Here is a 16380-nt window from a genome sequence, read left to right as displayed (position 1 = left end):
GCCATAGTGCCAAGTTAGCCCAAAATAGACTTGATGAGCAGCAATCCTCTGGATTCCTGGTGAGGAAGAAGAGACCAGGAGCCCTGGGCTATCACAGTCTTCCCAGTTCTAGAACATCCAATGAGCACCAATCTCTTTCCTTTTCCTAGGGGATGTAAATGAGCTGAAGGACTTGGTTCGGCACCATGTTCCAGAAGCCAAGCTGGTGGAATGCATTGGTCAAGAACTTATCTTCCTTCTGCCTAATAAGAATTTCAAGCAGAGAGCGTATGCCAGCCTTTTCAGAGAGCTAGAGGAGACGCTGGCTGACTTGGGGCTCAGCAGTTTTGGAATTTCTGACACTCCCCTGGAAGAGGTAAAGTAGACATGCCAGCTGCTTTCTGTCCAATGCCAAAACAAAAGGGAAGAGGGGGGTAAAGGAGAAGGGTTTCCCTTGTCAAAGTCTCACACTAGATCAAGTTTAGAAAAGAAAAAAGCCTCCCCAGATGCCAGTGGCTCACTCCTAGCTACTCAGGAGGCTGAGATGTGAGGATCGAGGTTCAAAGCCAGCCTGGGCAGGGAAGTCCATGAGATTCTTATCTCCAATAAACCATCAGAAAACCGGAAGTGGCGCTGTGACTCCTAGTGGTAGAGCGCTAGCCTTGAGAAAAAAGAGCAACCAAACCCTGAGTTCAAGACCCACAAACAATGACAACAAAAAGCAAGCAAGCAAACAAGAAAAGCCCTCATTCCCCACCTAAGCAAAGCAACTCCCTTCATTATTGGCTTACATCCTTTCCCCTTGCATGCATATGTTACCCACCTGGGGTCACTGTAGACTTCAGTTTTTGGATTTATACAAGACTAGCTTCTTCCATCAAGAGTCCTAATGTATTTTCTCCTGATGAAGCAATAGCCCACAAAACAGAATCAGGTTTAGGTTTTGTTTTGTTTTGTTTAGACTGTGGAAATGTCTGCACCAAATGCCCCCTTGTGTATTTCTCAACAGATTTTTCTGAAGGTCACGGAGGACTCTGATGCGGGATCTCTATTTGCCGGTACGATATGGGGGCAGGGGCTGGTCCCCCTCCCTGGCTCCAAGCTCTAGCTTGAAAATCTAAGGCAAAAGTAACAAAACCCAGATAAGTCCTTGGGAGTGTCCTAACTTCAAATGACAGGCATGTGCCTTCAGATGACAAAGGAATGAGAAATGCAGTCTAGATAGGAACTTTTTAGATGAATCAGGATTTATATCCAGGTTGGATGTGTAGCTTTCTACCTAAACTTCTCATCCCGGATTTCTAGTCTCTTGCTCATCACTGCCCTCATCTCCAGCAGGCCTCTGATCCATTCCTGTCTGTATGAGTGACAGCCCATCGTCCTCAGAGATAACAGTGACAGTTAATACAACCCAGAAGCCAGCTGGAGTGGCCTGGCTCCTTTGAGATTAAGATAAAAACCATTCGGAACACTCATTTAGGAGCCTATGGCCTTTGAAACTGGAGGGACCGACATTCCTCTGGATTCTGAGAGCCTCTCTTCTTCTCTCTACTACTTCTGTCCACCTTGGCTCCTTCCTCACAAAGCAATGAGTGTGGTAGACTTTGCTGCAGAAGAGGAGGATGGAGAAATGGAAACGAGGGGCAACGCATCTACCATAGCACAAGCCCCTTCTGACAGAACAAAAGGCATCAGCCCCCTGCTGGGCCACTCTCTCCCTTCTCCTCCACACAATTATGTATAGCAATTATTCCCTGCAGCCTGACAGCACCCCCAGGCTGCCTCCTCTGGCCTGCTGTGGTGCCTCAGAGAGTTTCTCACTAGACACATTGCTTTCCCCCTCCGGGGTAAAATAAGATGGGTTTCCTCTGGCTTCAAGTCACTCCAGGCATCTGTCACCTATGCATAGAACTACCAAAACAGCCTGCCTGGGCTCCAGCCCACTGGTGGCCAAAAGAGGCAGCTATCCTGGCCTAATGGGAATGGGGTGAGATGAGGAGAAGGAATCTTCTGGCAAGGATAGAAGTCATTCACCACAGGACCCAGGTTTCCTTTGGAGCTTTGTAAATAGACATTGATTGCTTTCAGCTTATCCAAAGCCAAAGATTTACATTAATGAAGAACAGAATGCAAATATGTTCCAGGCACTGGTGGCTCACGCCTGTAATCCTAGCTACTCAGGAGGCTGAGATCTGAGGATCACGGTTCAAAGTGAGCCTGGGCAGGAAAGTTCGTGAGATTCTTACCTCCAATTAACCGCCAGAAAAATCAGAAGTGGCGCTGTGACTCAAGTAGTAGCTGAAGAGCTGAGAGACAGTGCTCAGGCCCAGAGTTCAGGCCCCATGACCAACAACACACACACACACACACACACACACACACACACACACACACACACACACACACACACACACACAATTAACCTATATGTGTAGCATTTTGTTACAGCTCTACAGGAAATAGAAAAAAATCACATTCCCTGTGTGCCTTTCCCAATTATTGTTTAATCTCCCCAAACAGGTGGCACTCAGCAGAAAAGGGAACCCACCAGTCTCCGACACCCCTATTTGGGTTCCAACAAGAAAGGGGGGCAGCCCCCCCACACCTGCTCCCCTGGGCAGGCTGCCCCCTCTGAGGGCCAGACTTCTCCTCCGGAGCCAGAGGACTCCAGCCCCCCACTCAACACAGGCACCCGGCTAGTCTTCCAGCACGTGCAGGCTCTGCTGGTCAAGCGATTCCACCACACGCTCCGCAGCTACAAGGACTTCCTGGCCCAGGTACTACATTGGCCAGGGCCGGCTACGCCAGCTTCCCTCTCCTGAATGTCCAAGCACTTGTTCTCAGGCACAGCCCAGTGCCTTCCAGATCCACCCTGCTCCTCCTCGGTTCTTGACAATGCAAACCCTTGTTTAGTATTGGACATCACTTAGCAAGAGCCAATTTCATAATGCTTTCATTTTTTTACACTAAAGGGTCAAGTTATATTTTCAGTTGTTTGGGCAATGACCTTCTGTTGTTCTTTTTTTGTTTTTAAATTTCTTGGGTGTTTTATTCATCCAGAAAAAAAAAAAGAAAGAAATATTCCAAGAATAACAAGCAGGTGGTTTGCTCTTTGAACTAACTACCCTTTAACCTCGGCTGAGCATGACTATATTCTTTTTTTTTTTGTCGGTTGTGGGGCCTGAATTCTGGGCCTGGGTGCTGTCCCTCAGCTCTATCAGCTCAAAGTGATCACTCTACCACTTGAACCACAGCACCACTTCTGGCTTTTTCTGCTTATGTGGTGCCGAGGAGTCGAACCCAGGGCCTCATGCATGCGAGGCAAGCACTCTACCACAGAGCCAAGTTCCCAGCCATGACTACATTCTTCAATGGCTCCAGGAATATTCTGTTTGCTTTCCAGCCCCAGAAGGCTGGCCTTTCCACTAGAAGCAATCAGATAAGAAGCAGCTCAAGACAGTGAGTGTGTGTGTGTGTGTGTGTGTGTGTGTGTGTGTGTGTGTGTGTGTGTGTGTGTATCCAGGTGTGCCTGCTTGCCATCACTCACACCACCGCCTGCGTTTCCACGCTCCTCCTCCTCCTCAGATCGTGCTCCCTGCCACGTTTGTGTTTCTGGCTCTGATGTTGTCCATCATCGTGCCTCCTTTTGGGGAATTTCCTGCTTTGACCCTTCACCCCTGGATGTATGGGAAGCAGTACACATTCTTCAGGTGCGCAGACTCTCCCAAGTTTGCCAGCATCCTGCCTGGGGTGGGACTCCCGGACCAAATGCTTCTTGGCAGGGGCCCTGGGCTGCCCTCAAGGAGGGAAGGTAATGTCCCAGTCACTACTTAGAAAGGAGCCACCAAGCAAAAGGGGAAAAGGGAAAGAGGGTGTGAAGCTTAAGAAAGTGGGGCAAAGCTCCATCTCACTGGGGTGCATATGATCTGCCATCAGAAGTCTGGGGGAGAGGGAAGCCTACGCTACTCCCAGGAGACCTGCAACCATCCTAAGGCAGCACTGATGGTCTCCAGTTCATTCATGCCTACTGATAGGGTTTCATCTCAGTCAGTCCTACGACCATCCCACCAGCTCAGCTTCTCTCCCTCTGCGCAGCATGGATGAGCCGGGCAGCGAGCGCCTTGCAGAACTGGCAGACGTTCTCCTAAACAAGCCAGGCTTTGGCAACCGCTGCTTGAAGGAAGAATGGCTCCCGTAAGTCCCTCTACCTTAACACCAACAATACCCCTGGGAGATGCCAGAGCTGGGGTCCAGGCTGGCGGGACTGGAAGAGACCTCTCCATCCTGTTGCATGCATGTTTATATGTGTGTGTGTGTGTGTGTGTGTGTGTGTATACACACACACACATATACATGTATGCATATATACATGCACACGGGCATATACATACACACATGTGTATGTATACACACATAAATGTATATATGTATATATTTTGTTGTTGTTTATGTGATACCAAAGAATCGAACCCAGGGCCTCATAAATGCTAGGCAAGCACTCTACCACTAAGCCACATTCCCAGCCCCCTATCCTGCTGTGTATTAATTGGATCACTTCCTTATCTCTGACCAGCATTGACCCAGCTACTCCTTCAGTACCTGTAAGTAATACTGATATCATTGGACAGGTCTGTTGGGCTTAACTTAGGTGTTCTCTATGGAGCTCACATACGATTCCTCACAACCCATTTGAAAGGCTTTCAAATGAGGATAAAAGGAAGTAGGAATCTATGCTACTGTGTAACTGGACCTTAGTTACTTCTACAGGATTACAGGCATGAGCCACCAGCACCTAGTGGGTTCAATATAATTTCACACTCATCTCTCAACGAGTCTTTTTTTCTTCAAAGCTAGACTGATTTCACATTGATCCTGTATTTGTTACATCTCTTAACAGCTAAAGATTTTTTGAGCCCCTCCCGCAAAACAAAACAAAACAAAACAAAAAACTAAGAAAGCCAGGCGACTGGTGGCTCATGCCTATAATCCTAGCTACTCAGGAGGCTGAGATTTGAGGATCAAGATTAAAACTAACCTGAGCAAGAAAGTCTGTGAGCCTTTTATTTACAATTAAAAAACATAAAGTAAAATAAAACAGAAGTCGAGTTGTACCTCAGGTGGTAGAGCTCTAGCCTTGAGCAAAAGAAGCTCAGGGACATTGCTCAGACACAGTTCAAGCCCCAGGACCAGCACACACAATTAATTAATTAATTAATTAAAAGAGATAATTATTTCCAAGTTTCATACCTTGTCAGTCAAGAGAATCCTGGTCTTGCTATTTCTCCAGCAGAAACTCCACAAGAACCATCTAACAATTCAGGGCTCTGGGGAGGAGGGGCTGTTCACCTTTCCTTTCTGAGATTTTTAAACATCACCTTTGGAACTGACTGTGGAATATTCTCTCGTTTTTCCATGAGGGAGTACCCGTGCGGCAACTCCACACCCTGGAAGACCCTCTCTGTGTCTCCAAACCTCACCCACCTGTTCCAGAAGCAGAAATGGACGACAGCCAACCCCTCACCCTCCTGCAGATGCAGCACCAGGGAGAAGCTCACCATGCTGCCCGAGTGCCCCGAGGGAGCCGGTGGGCTCCCTCCCCCCCAGGTACCGCTGCCCCCTCCAAAACCAGGGCCTGGGGCTGGGGCCTGAGTGTCATCTCCTGAGCCTGTAGTTCAGACGTGCAAGGGGCCAGACACTGCGCCCTCAATCACCCAGAACAACTCAGTCACCCAGAACAAAAGCTTCCTCCCCCTCCCTGACTCCTCATCCTCCTCCTCCTTCTCCCTTTTTGCCAGTCTTGGGGCTTGAACTCAGGGCCTGGGCACTACCCCTGAGCTTCTTTTGCTCAAGTCTAGCTCTACCACTTGAGCCACAGCACCACTTCTATCTTTTTCTGTGTATGTGGTACTGAGGCATGGAACCTAAGTTCATGTATGCTAGGCAAGCATTCTACCACTAAGCCACATTCCCAGCCCCCCGCTCCTAAAAGTTCTTTTTTAATCAAATGCATCCTAGTTAATCGAGAAAGGAAAAGTTTTTAAATATTTAAGAGATTGAAGCCAGGCACCAGTGACTCACACCTATAAGCCTAGCTACTCGGGAAGTTGAGGTATGAGGATCATGGGCAGTAAAAAGTCTGTGAGACTTTTATTGCCAACTAACCAGAAAAAAAAAAAACAGCTGGAAGTGTAGCTATGGCCCAAGTGGTAGAGCACCATCCTTGAGTGAAAAAAGCTCAGGGACAAGACTCAGGTCCTGAGTTCAAACCCCCAAGATAAGCAAAAAACTAATACCTTAAGAGCTTGTACAAATCATATATGCTCATTATGGAAAAATTAGTAAATATAGAGAAGTCTGGAGGAAAAAAAATCATCTCTTGGAAACAAATCATCACTTAGAAATAACCATCAAGCCGGGCGCAGGTGGCTCACGCCTGTTATCCTAGCTACTCAGGAGGCTGAGATCTGAGGATCCAGGTTCAAAGCCAGCCCGGGCAGGAAAGTCCATGAGACTCTTATCGCCAATAAACTACTAGAAAACTGGAAGTGGCGCTGTGGCTCAAGCGGTAGAGCGCTCACCTTGAGCTGAAGAGCCCAGGGACAGTGCCCAGGCCCAGAGTTCAAGCCCCACAACTAACAAAAAAAAAGAGAAAGAAAGAAAGAAAGAAAGAAAGAAAGAAAGAAAGAAAGAAAGAAAGAAAGAAAGAAAGAAAGAAAGAAAGAAAGAAAGAAAGAAAGAAAGAAAGAAAGAAAGAAATAGGGGCTAGGAAGGTGGCTCAGTGTTAGAGCGCTTGCCTTGCATGCCTGAGGCCCTGGGTTTGATTCCTCAGCACCACATAAAGAAAAAAGCCAGAAGTGGCATTGTGGCTCAAGTGGTAGAGCGTTGGCCTTGAGCTGAAGAGCTGAGGGACAGCGCCCAGGCCCAGAGTTCAGGCCCCATGACTGAACCCCCCCAAAAAAAACAAAGAAAGAAAGAAAGAAAGAACCATCAATAATAGTTGCGGTTTATTCACATGAACAGAATTACAGTTGAAATATTGTTTCTCTGTATATGTGTATATGTGTCAGTACTAAGGCTTGAACTTAAGGGCTGGATGGTGTCCCTTAGGTTTTTTAACCAAGGATAGCACTCTACCACTTAAGCCACAGCACAGCTTCTGAATTTTTAGTAGTTAATTGGAGATAGGAGTCTCATGGTCTTTCCTGCCTGGACTGACTTTGAACTTCAATCCTCAGATCACAGCTTCCTGAGTCGCTAGAATTATAGGTGTGAGCCACCAATACCCAGCTCCAAAATATTGTCTTAACTCTGGTATCTTCACCTAGTAACGTATCATAAATATACAACTAAGCCAATAACTATACATTTACATAATTTTTAGTACCAATGTGCCATTCCAGCATTTGGATTTCATTTAAGCTATTTAACTAATCTCCCTTTGTTAGTCATTTGAGTTTTCTTTTTATTCTCTACCATAAATAATGCTATGATATACCTTCAAATGCCCATACACACACACAGCCAGCAGTGCATCTTTTGCACTCTAGACCTTCTGTGAGGGATTTTAGACAGGGTAGAGAAGACTCACATTGTCTCTGGTTGAAACAGCCTCTCAGCTGACTTGGGACACCTGCTCTCCTGACTTGTCAGTGAATGAACAATTCCCAAGTACGCTGTGTGTTCCGCTGTGGTGGAAGGGTGTGGGCCTAGGTGTCAGAGAGACCATGCTGCCTCCTTGATCTCTCTGAACCTTTATCTCTTTACCTCAAAGAGGTTGGGGATAAATGCTAATTTCATAGTATAATTAGGAGGATTTGGTGAAATAATGTGGGTAATGAATTATTTAGGATCAGATTCAACTCAAGCATTGACAACCTTATGCTAGCCGTGGCTTGTTCCTCTCCTGTATTCAAGTTCCTGCCCAATGTCCATCATGTCCTCAGTTGTGCTAAACAGGCCTCCAGCTCATCTGCCTGGGGGGCAAAATCTGTGTTCTAGACAGCGGGAGTTAAGGAGGGATGGAGAAAAAAGAAAGAGAGAGAGAGAGAAGACAAAGTGTGCAAGAAAGATTTCTAGAACCTTCCCTTACCTGTCACTGAACAGACCTAGCATCAAAGGAGGCTGGGCTACCATCTTCATTGTTGCAGCCACCCAGAAAAAAAAAAAAAAAAAGGCCCTTTTCTAACAGTGACAGCAGAAAGAACAGATATAAGGCAACTCAATTTCTATATAACTGAATGTTAACCTTCTCCTGCCGATTGTTTTAATACTCTAAAGACATATGTTATTATCAATCTCAGGCAATACAGTCTCCCTATGAAGTATGACTCCACCAAGCAGGTGGCGATCCCAAGGGAAGGAAGGAGGCCACCAGCTTGTTCCCGTTCCCTGCTCTCTGAGAGGAAGTCTGGTTTCCATCTGGTTTGCAGGCAGGTAGCTGTGGTGGCAGCCGTAAGCTGCACATGAAGGTCTCCCCTTGCTACATGGTGACTGCACCCTTAGATGAATCTTAACTCCCAGGCTGCCTTTCTAACTTAGAAACTCACCTTCAATAGCGTTGGTCTGTGGTCCCAGGATAGCAATTTAACAAGCAGAAGTTCTAGAAAAGGCAAACCAGCTTCTCTTATTTTCCTTCCTGCCTCTACTTCTCATGATCATTCCTGCCTCTGGAAGAAACTAGCATGCACACACACACACACACACACACACACACACACCACATCCACTCCCTCCCTCACTGAAGGACTCTGCCATTCCACCGGAAATAAGAGTAGAGGGCACAGTGCTGAGAGCAATGTGGTGAATTGTCCTCATCTGGAAAGCAAGATGGCGGATGCGGTGGTCTCCATGGTCCCTTCATGCTCTAATTGTGCTTTCAGTGGTGGTGGGTCCTGAGGTGGCCCCAACTGCCAGTACATGTGGAGTTTTTTTCCCCACAGAATTTTAGAAAACAATTTAGCACAAATCATGCCAGACAGCAGCACTTGTTCTAGCCTAGATTCTAGCCAGGGAATTAGGCAAGTCCCTCTGGGTGCCATTGTCAGGGTGATGAGCAGGAGACAGTGTGGCCAGCAGGTGGCAGTGTGGCCTAGAGGAGACAGGCCGGTTCCTGGCCTACACTGGCCATCGACAAGTTCCCAGAGCTAAATCAGCAAGGTTTCTCAATCTCTGTTTGTCTGTGCATAAATGCTTCCTCCACAAGAGCGTGGGGATTAACGGAGACAACAGCAACCATCCATCCGACCTGGGCAGGAACAGGAAAGAGCTGCAGTAGATAGGAGACTTTGGGACAGGGAAGGGAGAGAGAAAGCAGATAAGGAAGAAGAGAATATAGAGATGGCCATGGTTTCATGGTACCGCAGTCCCCCCAGCTACCTCCACGAGGCCCCCTGGCAGAATAGATGCTTCTTTCTTTCTTTCCTTCTTTCTTTCTTTCTTTCTTTCTTTCTTTCTTTCTTTCTTTCTTTCTTTCTTTCTTTCTCTTTCTTTCTTTCTTTCTTTGTCTGTCTGTCTTTCTGTCTGTCTTTCTGTCTTTCTTATTTATGTGTGTATATTTATTTAGGTCATGGGGCTTGAACTCAGGCCTGGGCACTGTCCCTGAGCTCTTTTGCTTAAGGCTAGCACTCTACCACTTTGAGCCACAGCTCTACTTCCAGCATTTTGGTGATTAAGTCTCACGGTTTCCTGCCCAGGCTGGCTTTGAACCATGATCCTCCGATTTCAGCCTTCTTCATAGCTAGGATTACAGATGTAAGCCACCAGAGTCTAGCAGTGATGCATTTTTGATCTATGAGAATGGCTAACACAAGAAACTCAATGCTGAGTGTTCCTAGCTATAAGGTGATAGTGCCACCTGGTGGCCCAACTTGTGAATTCTCCAAAACCTTTTGGACAATTCACTTTTCACTTCTAGGAGTGTGGGGTGGGCAGCAGGTGATCTCAGACACAGAGGCAGGGCCTCTGGTAAGCTTTGGCAATGATATCAGATTTGATCTTAGAGTTTACAGGCAAGCAAGGTGGCTGATTTACAGTTTCAAAGCTCAGTCTGTAGCTGGGTGGAGTCTGGAGTGTGGCGGATCAATGGTGGCATTCAGGAGGCCGTATGGAAGTTTCTATAGAGGCCTGGGTGAGATGAGTGATGACTTGGACCAGGGTGGCAAATTTGGCACTGGAGAGACACAGATTGGTTGAGATGTAATTTGGAGTTAGCCATTCTGTGTCATCCATGGAGTAGACAGAAAAAGAGGGACCACAGATGAGCCTCGTGTCATGGATGTGGGAACTTGTCGGTGCTTTGCTTAGCATCATCCAGCTTCTGAGTCCATAAACTGTTTTTGGAAATGAACAGCAAGCAGCTTCTGTAGGTCTCAGATTCCAAAATAACGCACATGTCTCCTTGCTCAGAGAACACAGCCCAGCACTGAAATCCTACAAGACCTGACTAACAGGAACATTTCTGACTACTTGGTAAAGACGTACCCCGCTCTCATAAGAAGCAGGTAAGAGAGGATCCTTTGATACATCTCATCCCAGCCCCCTGAACACATCGGTTAGGGACAGGAGTTAATCTACTCTTGACAGTTTATCTATGAGCAGGGCAGTAGAGTGTTTCCTTTTTTCAATTGTGAGGGTCTCGTCTAACAGAAAAAACAAGGTAAGGTATATACAAATAAAATGCAACTTCATTTTGGGTTTTTGTTTGTTTGTTTGTTTCTATGTTTAGGGCAAATTGTCAAAGTTTAACCTGGGCACTATTTTTGTTGTTATTGTTGTTGTACTGAGAGATCTGAATTTAGGGCTTCGTGCTTGCTAGGCTGGCACTCTACCATTTGAGCTACATATCTGTCTCTGATTTCTTTGCTAGTTATTTTAGAGATGAGGTCTAGTGAATTTTTCTTCCCAGGGCCTGGCCTTGGACTATGATCCTTCAGATCTCAGCCTTCTAAGTAGCTACAGTGATAAGCTTGAGCCACTGGTACCCAGTTAACCCAAGCACTATTAACAGATTACTAAAAATATCTGGGCACTGATGGCTCATGCCTGGAATCCTAGCTACCCAGAAGGCTGAGATCTGAGGGTTATGGTTGAAAGCCAGCCCAGGCAAGAAAGTCTGTGAGACTCCTATCTCCAATTAAACACCATAAAAGCCACAGGTGGAGCTGTGGCTCAAGTGGTAGAGAGCCAGCCTTGAATTCAAAAGCTCAGGGACAGTGCCTAGGCCCTGAACTCAAGCCCAAACAAGCACACACACACATATATACACAAGCATACACACATATATAATACAAATTACTATATGATTTTTTAAGCATAGGATTTATTCCCTATATTTTATTTATTTATTTATTCCCTATATTTTAACCAGTTAAGAAAGAGAGACAGAGTTTGGTGGGGAAATAAAGGAGAACAGGCAGAGGAGAACAAGGATAAGCAAGAAGGAAAATAAAAAGCAAGACAAGAAGACAACTAGATGGTTGGGGGGTGCGGAGAGAGCTGGTTGGGCAGCTGCATCATCATACTAGAACTGAACATTATCCCCTGTTACCACTACCTTTGAAGTGGCCATGAACTCTTTCATAACTAGTTCTCTATGCTCTGAGATGGAAGACCTTCAGCAGCCTCTATCAGAAGAGCAAGCAGCCAGGTGAAAAGCATTCCACCAAAAGAATCCCTCCAGAAATGGGATCCAGCCCCTATATTGCTCTCAGGCTTTAACCACGAAACATTTTAACAGTACTTCAGTTGCTTCCCCTACCAGATCCATGAACAAAGGATAAACAGACTGAGAGGATTAGAATACACTATACATGGCGGAAAAAGCTGTAGCATTAGCAAAACAAGAGTCCCTCCAAGTCCCAAAATGCAAGCAGAAAGCACAGAGCAACAAACAGCATCCACTCTAAACTTTGCCCCATACTAATCTGAAATTCAGAATATTACATTTATTTATTTATTTGCTTGCTTGATGATCCTTGACAATACTAGCCCAAGATGACTTGAATTGTGGTTTAGGTTTCTTTGCTGCCCTTCTTCCATCTTGTCATCTTATCTCTCCTTGTCTGAAAGCTGATGTCTTCACTTCAGGCTGAGAAGCAAGTCAGCACTTCCTCCAGTCTGCAGGACATTGTTAGAGTCTCTTTTGCCCATGGTAAAAGGGGGAGAGCTGGTATGGTGGTTGCTGTTTTCATACATGGGTTTGGCATGTGACCTGACCACAGAGTAGTCAGAAAACTGGGCATGCAGGAGAGGATGGGAAGATCTGATCATGGAAGCCATCATTTCTTTCTCCCAGAGTGGATTCACACTGGGCCTCCCTGGTGGGCCACTTCCACATTGCTTGAGTTTCTGGAAATGCAGAAATATCCCTGAAGACTGAAACACCCCAATGATTATTTAAGAAGGAGAGTTAATCTAGCCATATGTGTGGTTTTTATTGCATGACTTTTTTTCTTTCTTTCAGCTTAAAGAGCAAATTCTGGGTCAATGAACAGAGGTAAAAATACATATATACATATACATTTTTCTCCCCTCCTCCCTCTCCCCTACCCCCACCCCCTACCCACTGTTGAGCCACAGCACCACTTCCACTTTTCCCGTGGTTAATTGGAGATAAGAGTCTCACAGACTTTCCTGCCTGGGCGGGTTTTGAACTGAGATCCTCAGATCTCAGCCTCCTGAGTAGCTAGGATTGCAAGCATGAGCCACCAGGGCTGGGCATAGAAACTATTCTTTTTTTTTTTTTTTTTTAGATCTGGTCATGGGGCCTGAACTCTGGGCCTGGGCACTGTCCCTCAGCTCTTCAGCTCAAGGCTAGCACTCTACCACTTGAGCCACAGCGCCACTCCGGCTTTTTTCTTTTTGCTTATGTGGTGCTGAGGAATTGAACCCAGGGCCTCATGCATGCAAGGCAAGTGCTCTACCACTGAACCACCTTCCCAGCCCCATAGAAACTATTCTTATAAAAAAGTTATAACCTGAAAAAAAATTATACCCTGGGCTGAGAATGTGGCTTCGTGATAGTGATTACCTAGCAAGCATGAAGCCCTGGGTTCAATTCCTCAGTACGGCATACACAGAAAAAGCCTGAAATGGCACTATGGTTCAAGTGGTAGAATTCTAGCCTTGAGCTGAAGAGCTCAGGGACAGTGCCGAGGCCCAGCGTTCAAGCCCCAAGACTGACCAAAAAACAAAGAAGGAAAGGAAGAAAGAAAGAAAGGAAGGAAGGAGAGAGAAAGAGAGAAAGAAAGAAAGAAAGAAAGAAAGAAAGAAAGAAAGAAAGAAAGAAAGAAAGAAAGAAAGAAAGAAAGAAAGAAAGAAAGAAAGAGAAAGCAACACAGGTAAACATGAATTTGTGGCACCGACCTGAGGATTTCTTGTTGCCCGGTAGGTATGGAGGAATATCCATTGGAGGAAAGCTCCCAGCCATCCCCATTACTGGAGAAGCACTTGTTAGTTTTATGAGAGACCTTGGCCAGATCATGAATGTGAGCGGGGTATGTATACAGGCTGTGCATTTGAATGGGATTTTTAACTTGATTCCTTATTATGAAATAGAAATTATCATGAGTACTATAGAAGGGGGAGGGGGACTCTCTCATTTGCTTCTTTGGTTTTCTAGGGCCCTATCACCAGAGAGGCCTCTAAAGAAATACCTGAATTCCTTAAATACCTTGAAACTCAAGACAACATTAAGGTACTTGATAAGTATGATCTGCCCTCATGCAATCTGGGTTTTGTTTGGGGATTTTGTTTGTTTTATGTGCCTGTCTTGGGATTTGAACTCAGAGTGTGGGCACTATCCCTGAGCTTCTTTTGGTCAAGGCTGGAGTTCTGCCACTTGAACCACAGTCCCACTTCCAGATTTGGGGGAGTAGTTTATTGGCCATATGAGTCTCATGGGTTTTCCTCCCAGGATGGCTTTGGACATGATCCTCAAATCTCAACCTCATGAGTAGCTAGGATTACAGGTGTGAGCCACCAGGGCCTGGCACATCTGGTTATTCTTGTGTTACCAGCTTCATTAAATTCCATCCCTGCTGCTGCTGCTGCTGCTGCAATCCAGACAGGAATCCCTTCCAGCTGCCATGTTTTTCCTCCTTCCCACATTCCTTTTCTTGTTGTAAGATTTTTTTTTCTTTAAACAGCTGTCATCAAAGTTCTTCTCCGGGTCAAGTTGTAACACAGCCTAACCTAGCCCATCTCTGTCCTCTCTCTAGGTGTGGTTTAACAACAAAGGTTGGCATGCTCTAGTCAGCTTTCTGAACGTGGCCCACAATGCCATCCTCCGGGCCAGCCTGCCCAAAGGCAGAAACCCAGAGGAGCATGGGATCACGGTCATCAGCCAGCCCCTGAACTTGACCAAGGAGCAGCTCTCAGAGATCACTGTGTAAGCCCCGCTCCTCCCCACCGCTTCCTGCCCTGTCCCCTTATCCCTTCCCCCCTCCCCCCACTTTTGGAAATGAGAAAGGATTTTCACTACCCTGCAGTGCTGGGTTCAATGGCGACATTATTAGATCAGACACACATGAATAGAACACTTTCAAATGCTATGTGTACAAACGGTATGGCCATTCAGCTGAGATCACATGGATTCGGAAAGTAAACATATTTTATGCTGTTTCTGTTGAGCTCTAGATAACAATTTGGTCCTGAAGTTGACACAAAGATTCCCCTATGATTGCTAGGGATTGGGAAGAATCCAGAAATCTTTATCTTCCAGGCTGCAGAAGATTCTAGGTTTACTCTTGTGTTCTAGATTCAGATATTTTCTCTCACGCGGTCCTGCTTCTGGGTGTTCAGATCTTTGTGTTCAGGCTCTTACAGGACAGCTTCAAGCAATCTTGGGTACTAGAGGCTCATGTCTATAATCCTAGCTACTCAGGAGGCTGAGAGCTAAGGATCAGGGTTCAAAGCCAGCCTAGGAAGAAAAGTCCATGAGTTTCCACTTTCAATTAACTATTTTCAAAAAGCAAGCTGGACTAGAGGCATGGCTCAAGTGGTAGAATGTCAACCCTGAGCAAGAGCCCTCAACCCAAACAAGAGTACAAAGCCCAAACTTCAAGATCCCATTATTGGTATCACACAGACACACAGACACACAGACACACACACACACACACACACACACACACACACACCCAGAATTGAAATTTTTTAATAGTATGTTCACTAAAGGAAATGTATATAACAGTGTTTTTTTTAATTTAATTTAATTTTATTTGTGAACATACTGTACAGAGGAGTTACAATTACATGGGCAGGATAATGCGTACATTTCTTAACAAGCATTGCAACCTCCTCCTTTGTTTACCCTTCACATCCCTTCCCAGCCTCCCCCCTCCCCCCCAATCCCAATCTTTCTCCCCCCACCCGCACCAACGTTGTAAAGCTCGTTTTGGACATGACAACTTGTACTTCTCATTGTTGCAACAGGTCCACCTGTATCCTTAAACAACTGGTTTTTCCCCATCTCCTCCACAAGTTATACTGACATCAAATATAGTGAAAGCAGGGGTTACACTGTGGGGGAGGGACATACAAAGCAACAAAGAAATAATCTTATAAATGTGTTAGAAACACATGCATGAAAGAAAAAAACATTAAAATACACATCTAAGGGTTCATTTTCCTGTATAACAGCGTTTTAAGAACTTAGTATCGATAGCCCTTCATAGTTTAGGACATTTCCTAGAAACACACTTGTGGTTCTATGCTTGTTCTATATGAGGACGAGGCTTTCTAGAGTGTCATGAAAGCGTGACTACCCCAGATGGTGACTCTGTGGAGCTCAAAGTGCTCCTTCAGTACAGAGGTGCTTCCCTGCCCCACCCCATCCTGCTCTGTGTCTAGTCCTGTGTCCTGAAGATCAGGCTGGCTTCAGCCCTCACTACCCCACAAGCCAGATGCCTTCTCTTTGGTCCAGGAAGGGTATCTGGAACCCTGCTCCTGTAAGACTGGCCTGTTCCCTTTTTCACATAAGTTTTATATATGAGCACTTCCCCAAAATGTGACTAAACAAGGTAACCTACGTCTTTTTGACAAAAGAAAATTACTAAACCTAACAGGAGCATTTAGTATAAGATCTTTCTATATACTATCTCAAATAATTAGAAAATATAGTGTGTGTGTGTGTGTGTGTGTGTGTGTGTGTGTGTGTGTGTGTGTGTGCACGCGCGCGCACACACGCACGTGCCAGTCCTGGGGCTTGAACTCAGGGCTTGGGCATTGTCCTTGAGCTTTTGTGCTCAAGGCTAATGGTCTACCACTTGAGCCACAGCTCCACTTATGGCTTTTGGGGAGGTGGTTAAGTGAAGATAAAAGTTTCACAAACTTTCCTGAGTGGCTGGCTTTAAACAGAGATCCTTGGACCTCAACCTCCTGAAGAGCTGGGATTACAGGCAT

At 45.8% G+C, this 16380-nt stretch overlaps 1 protein-coding gene across 1 annotated transcript in view; it reads left to right on the top strand.

Moving 5' to 3' along the window:
- Nucleotides 1-16380, top strand: part of Abca4 (ATP binding cassette subfamily A member 4) — a 130980-nt gene that overhangs the window by 92103 nt on the left and 22497 nt on the right. Inside the window, exons 25-35 of the mRNA XM_070007144.1 lie at nucleotides 150-355; nucleotides 989-1037; nucleotides 2500-2756; nucleotides 3565-3689; nucleotides 4075-4173; nucleotides 5397-5583; nucleotides 10384-10478; nucleotides 12440-12472; nucleotides 13367-13472; nucleotides 13598-13672; nucleotides 14196-14365. Coding sequence (XP_069863245.1) covers nucleotides 150-355; nucleotides 989-1037; nucleotides 2500-2756; nucleotides 3565-3689; nucleotides 4075-4173; nucleotides 5397-5583; nucleotides 10384-10478; nucleotides 12440-12472; nucleotides 13367-13472; nucleotides 13598-13672; nucleotides 14196-14365 — 1402 coding nt within the window. The remainder of the gene's footprint in view (nucleotides 1-149; nucleotides 356-988; nucleotides 1038-2499; nucleotides 2757-3564; nucleotides 3690-4074; nucleotides 4174-5396; nucleotides 5584-10383; nucleotides 10479-12439; nucleotides 12473-13366; nucleotides 13473-13597; nucleotides 13673-14195; nucleotides 14366-16380) is intronic.

This window comes from Dipodomys merriami, unplaced genomic scaffold (assembly GCF_024711535.1).
Source record: "Dipodomys merriami isolate MVZ:Mamm:240054 unplaced genomic scaffold, mDipMer1.0.p SCAF_7, whole genome shotgun sequence".
Classification (NCBI taxonomy): domain Eukaryota; kingdom Metazoa; phylum Chordata; class Mammalia; order Rodentia; family Heteromyidae; genus Dipodomys; species Dipodomys merriami.
Note: the sequence above shows the minus strand (reverse complement) of the source record. Positions and strands in the feature narration are given on the sequence as shown.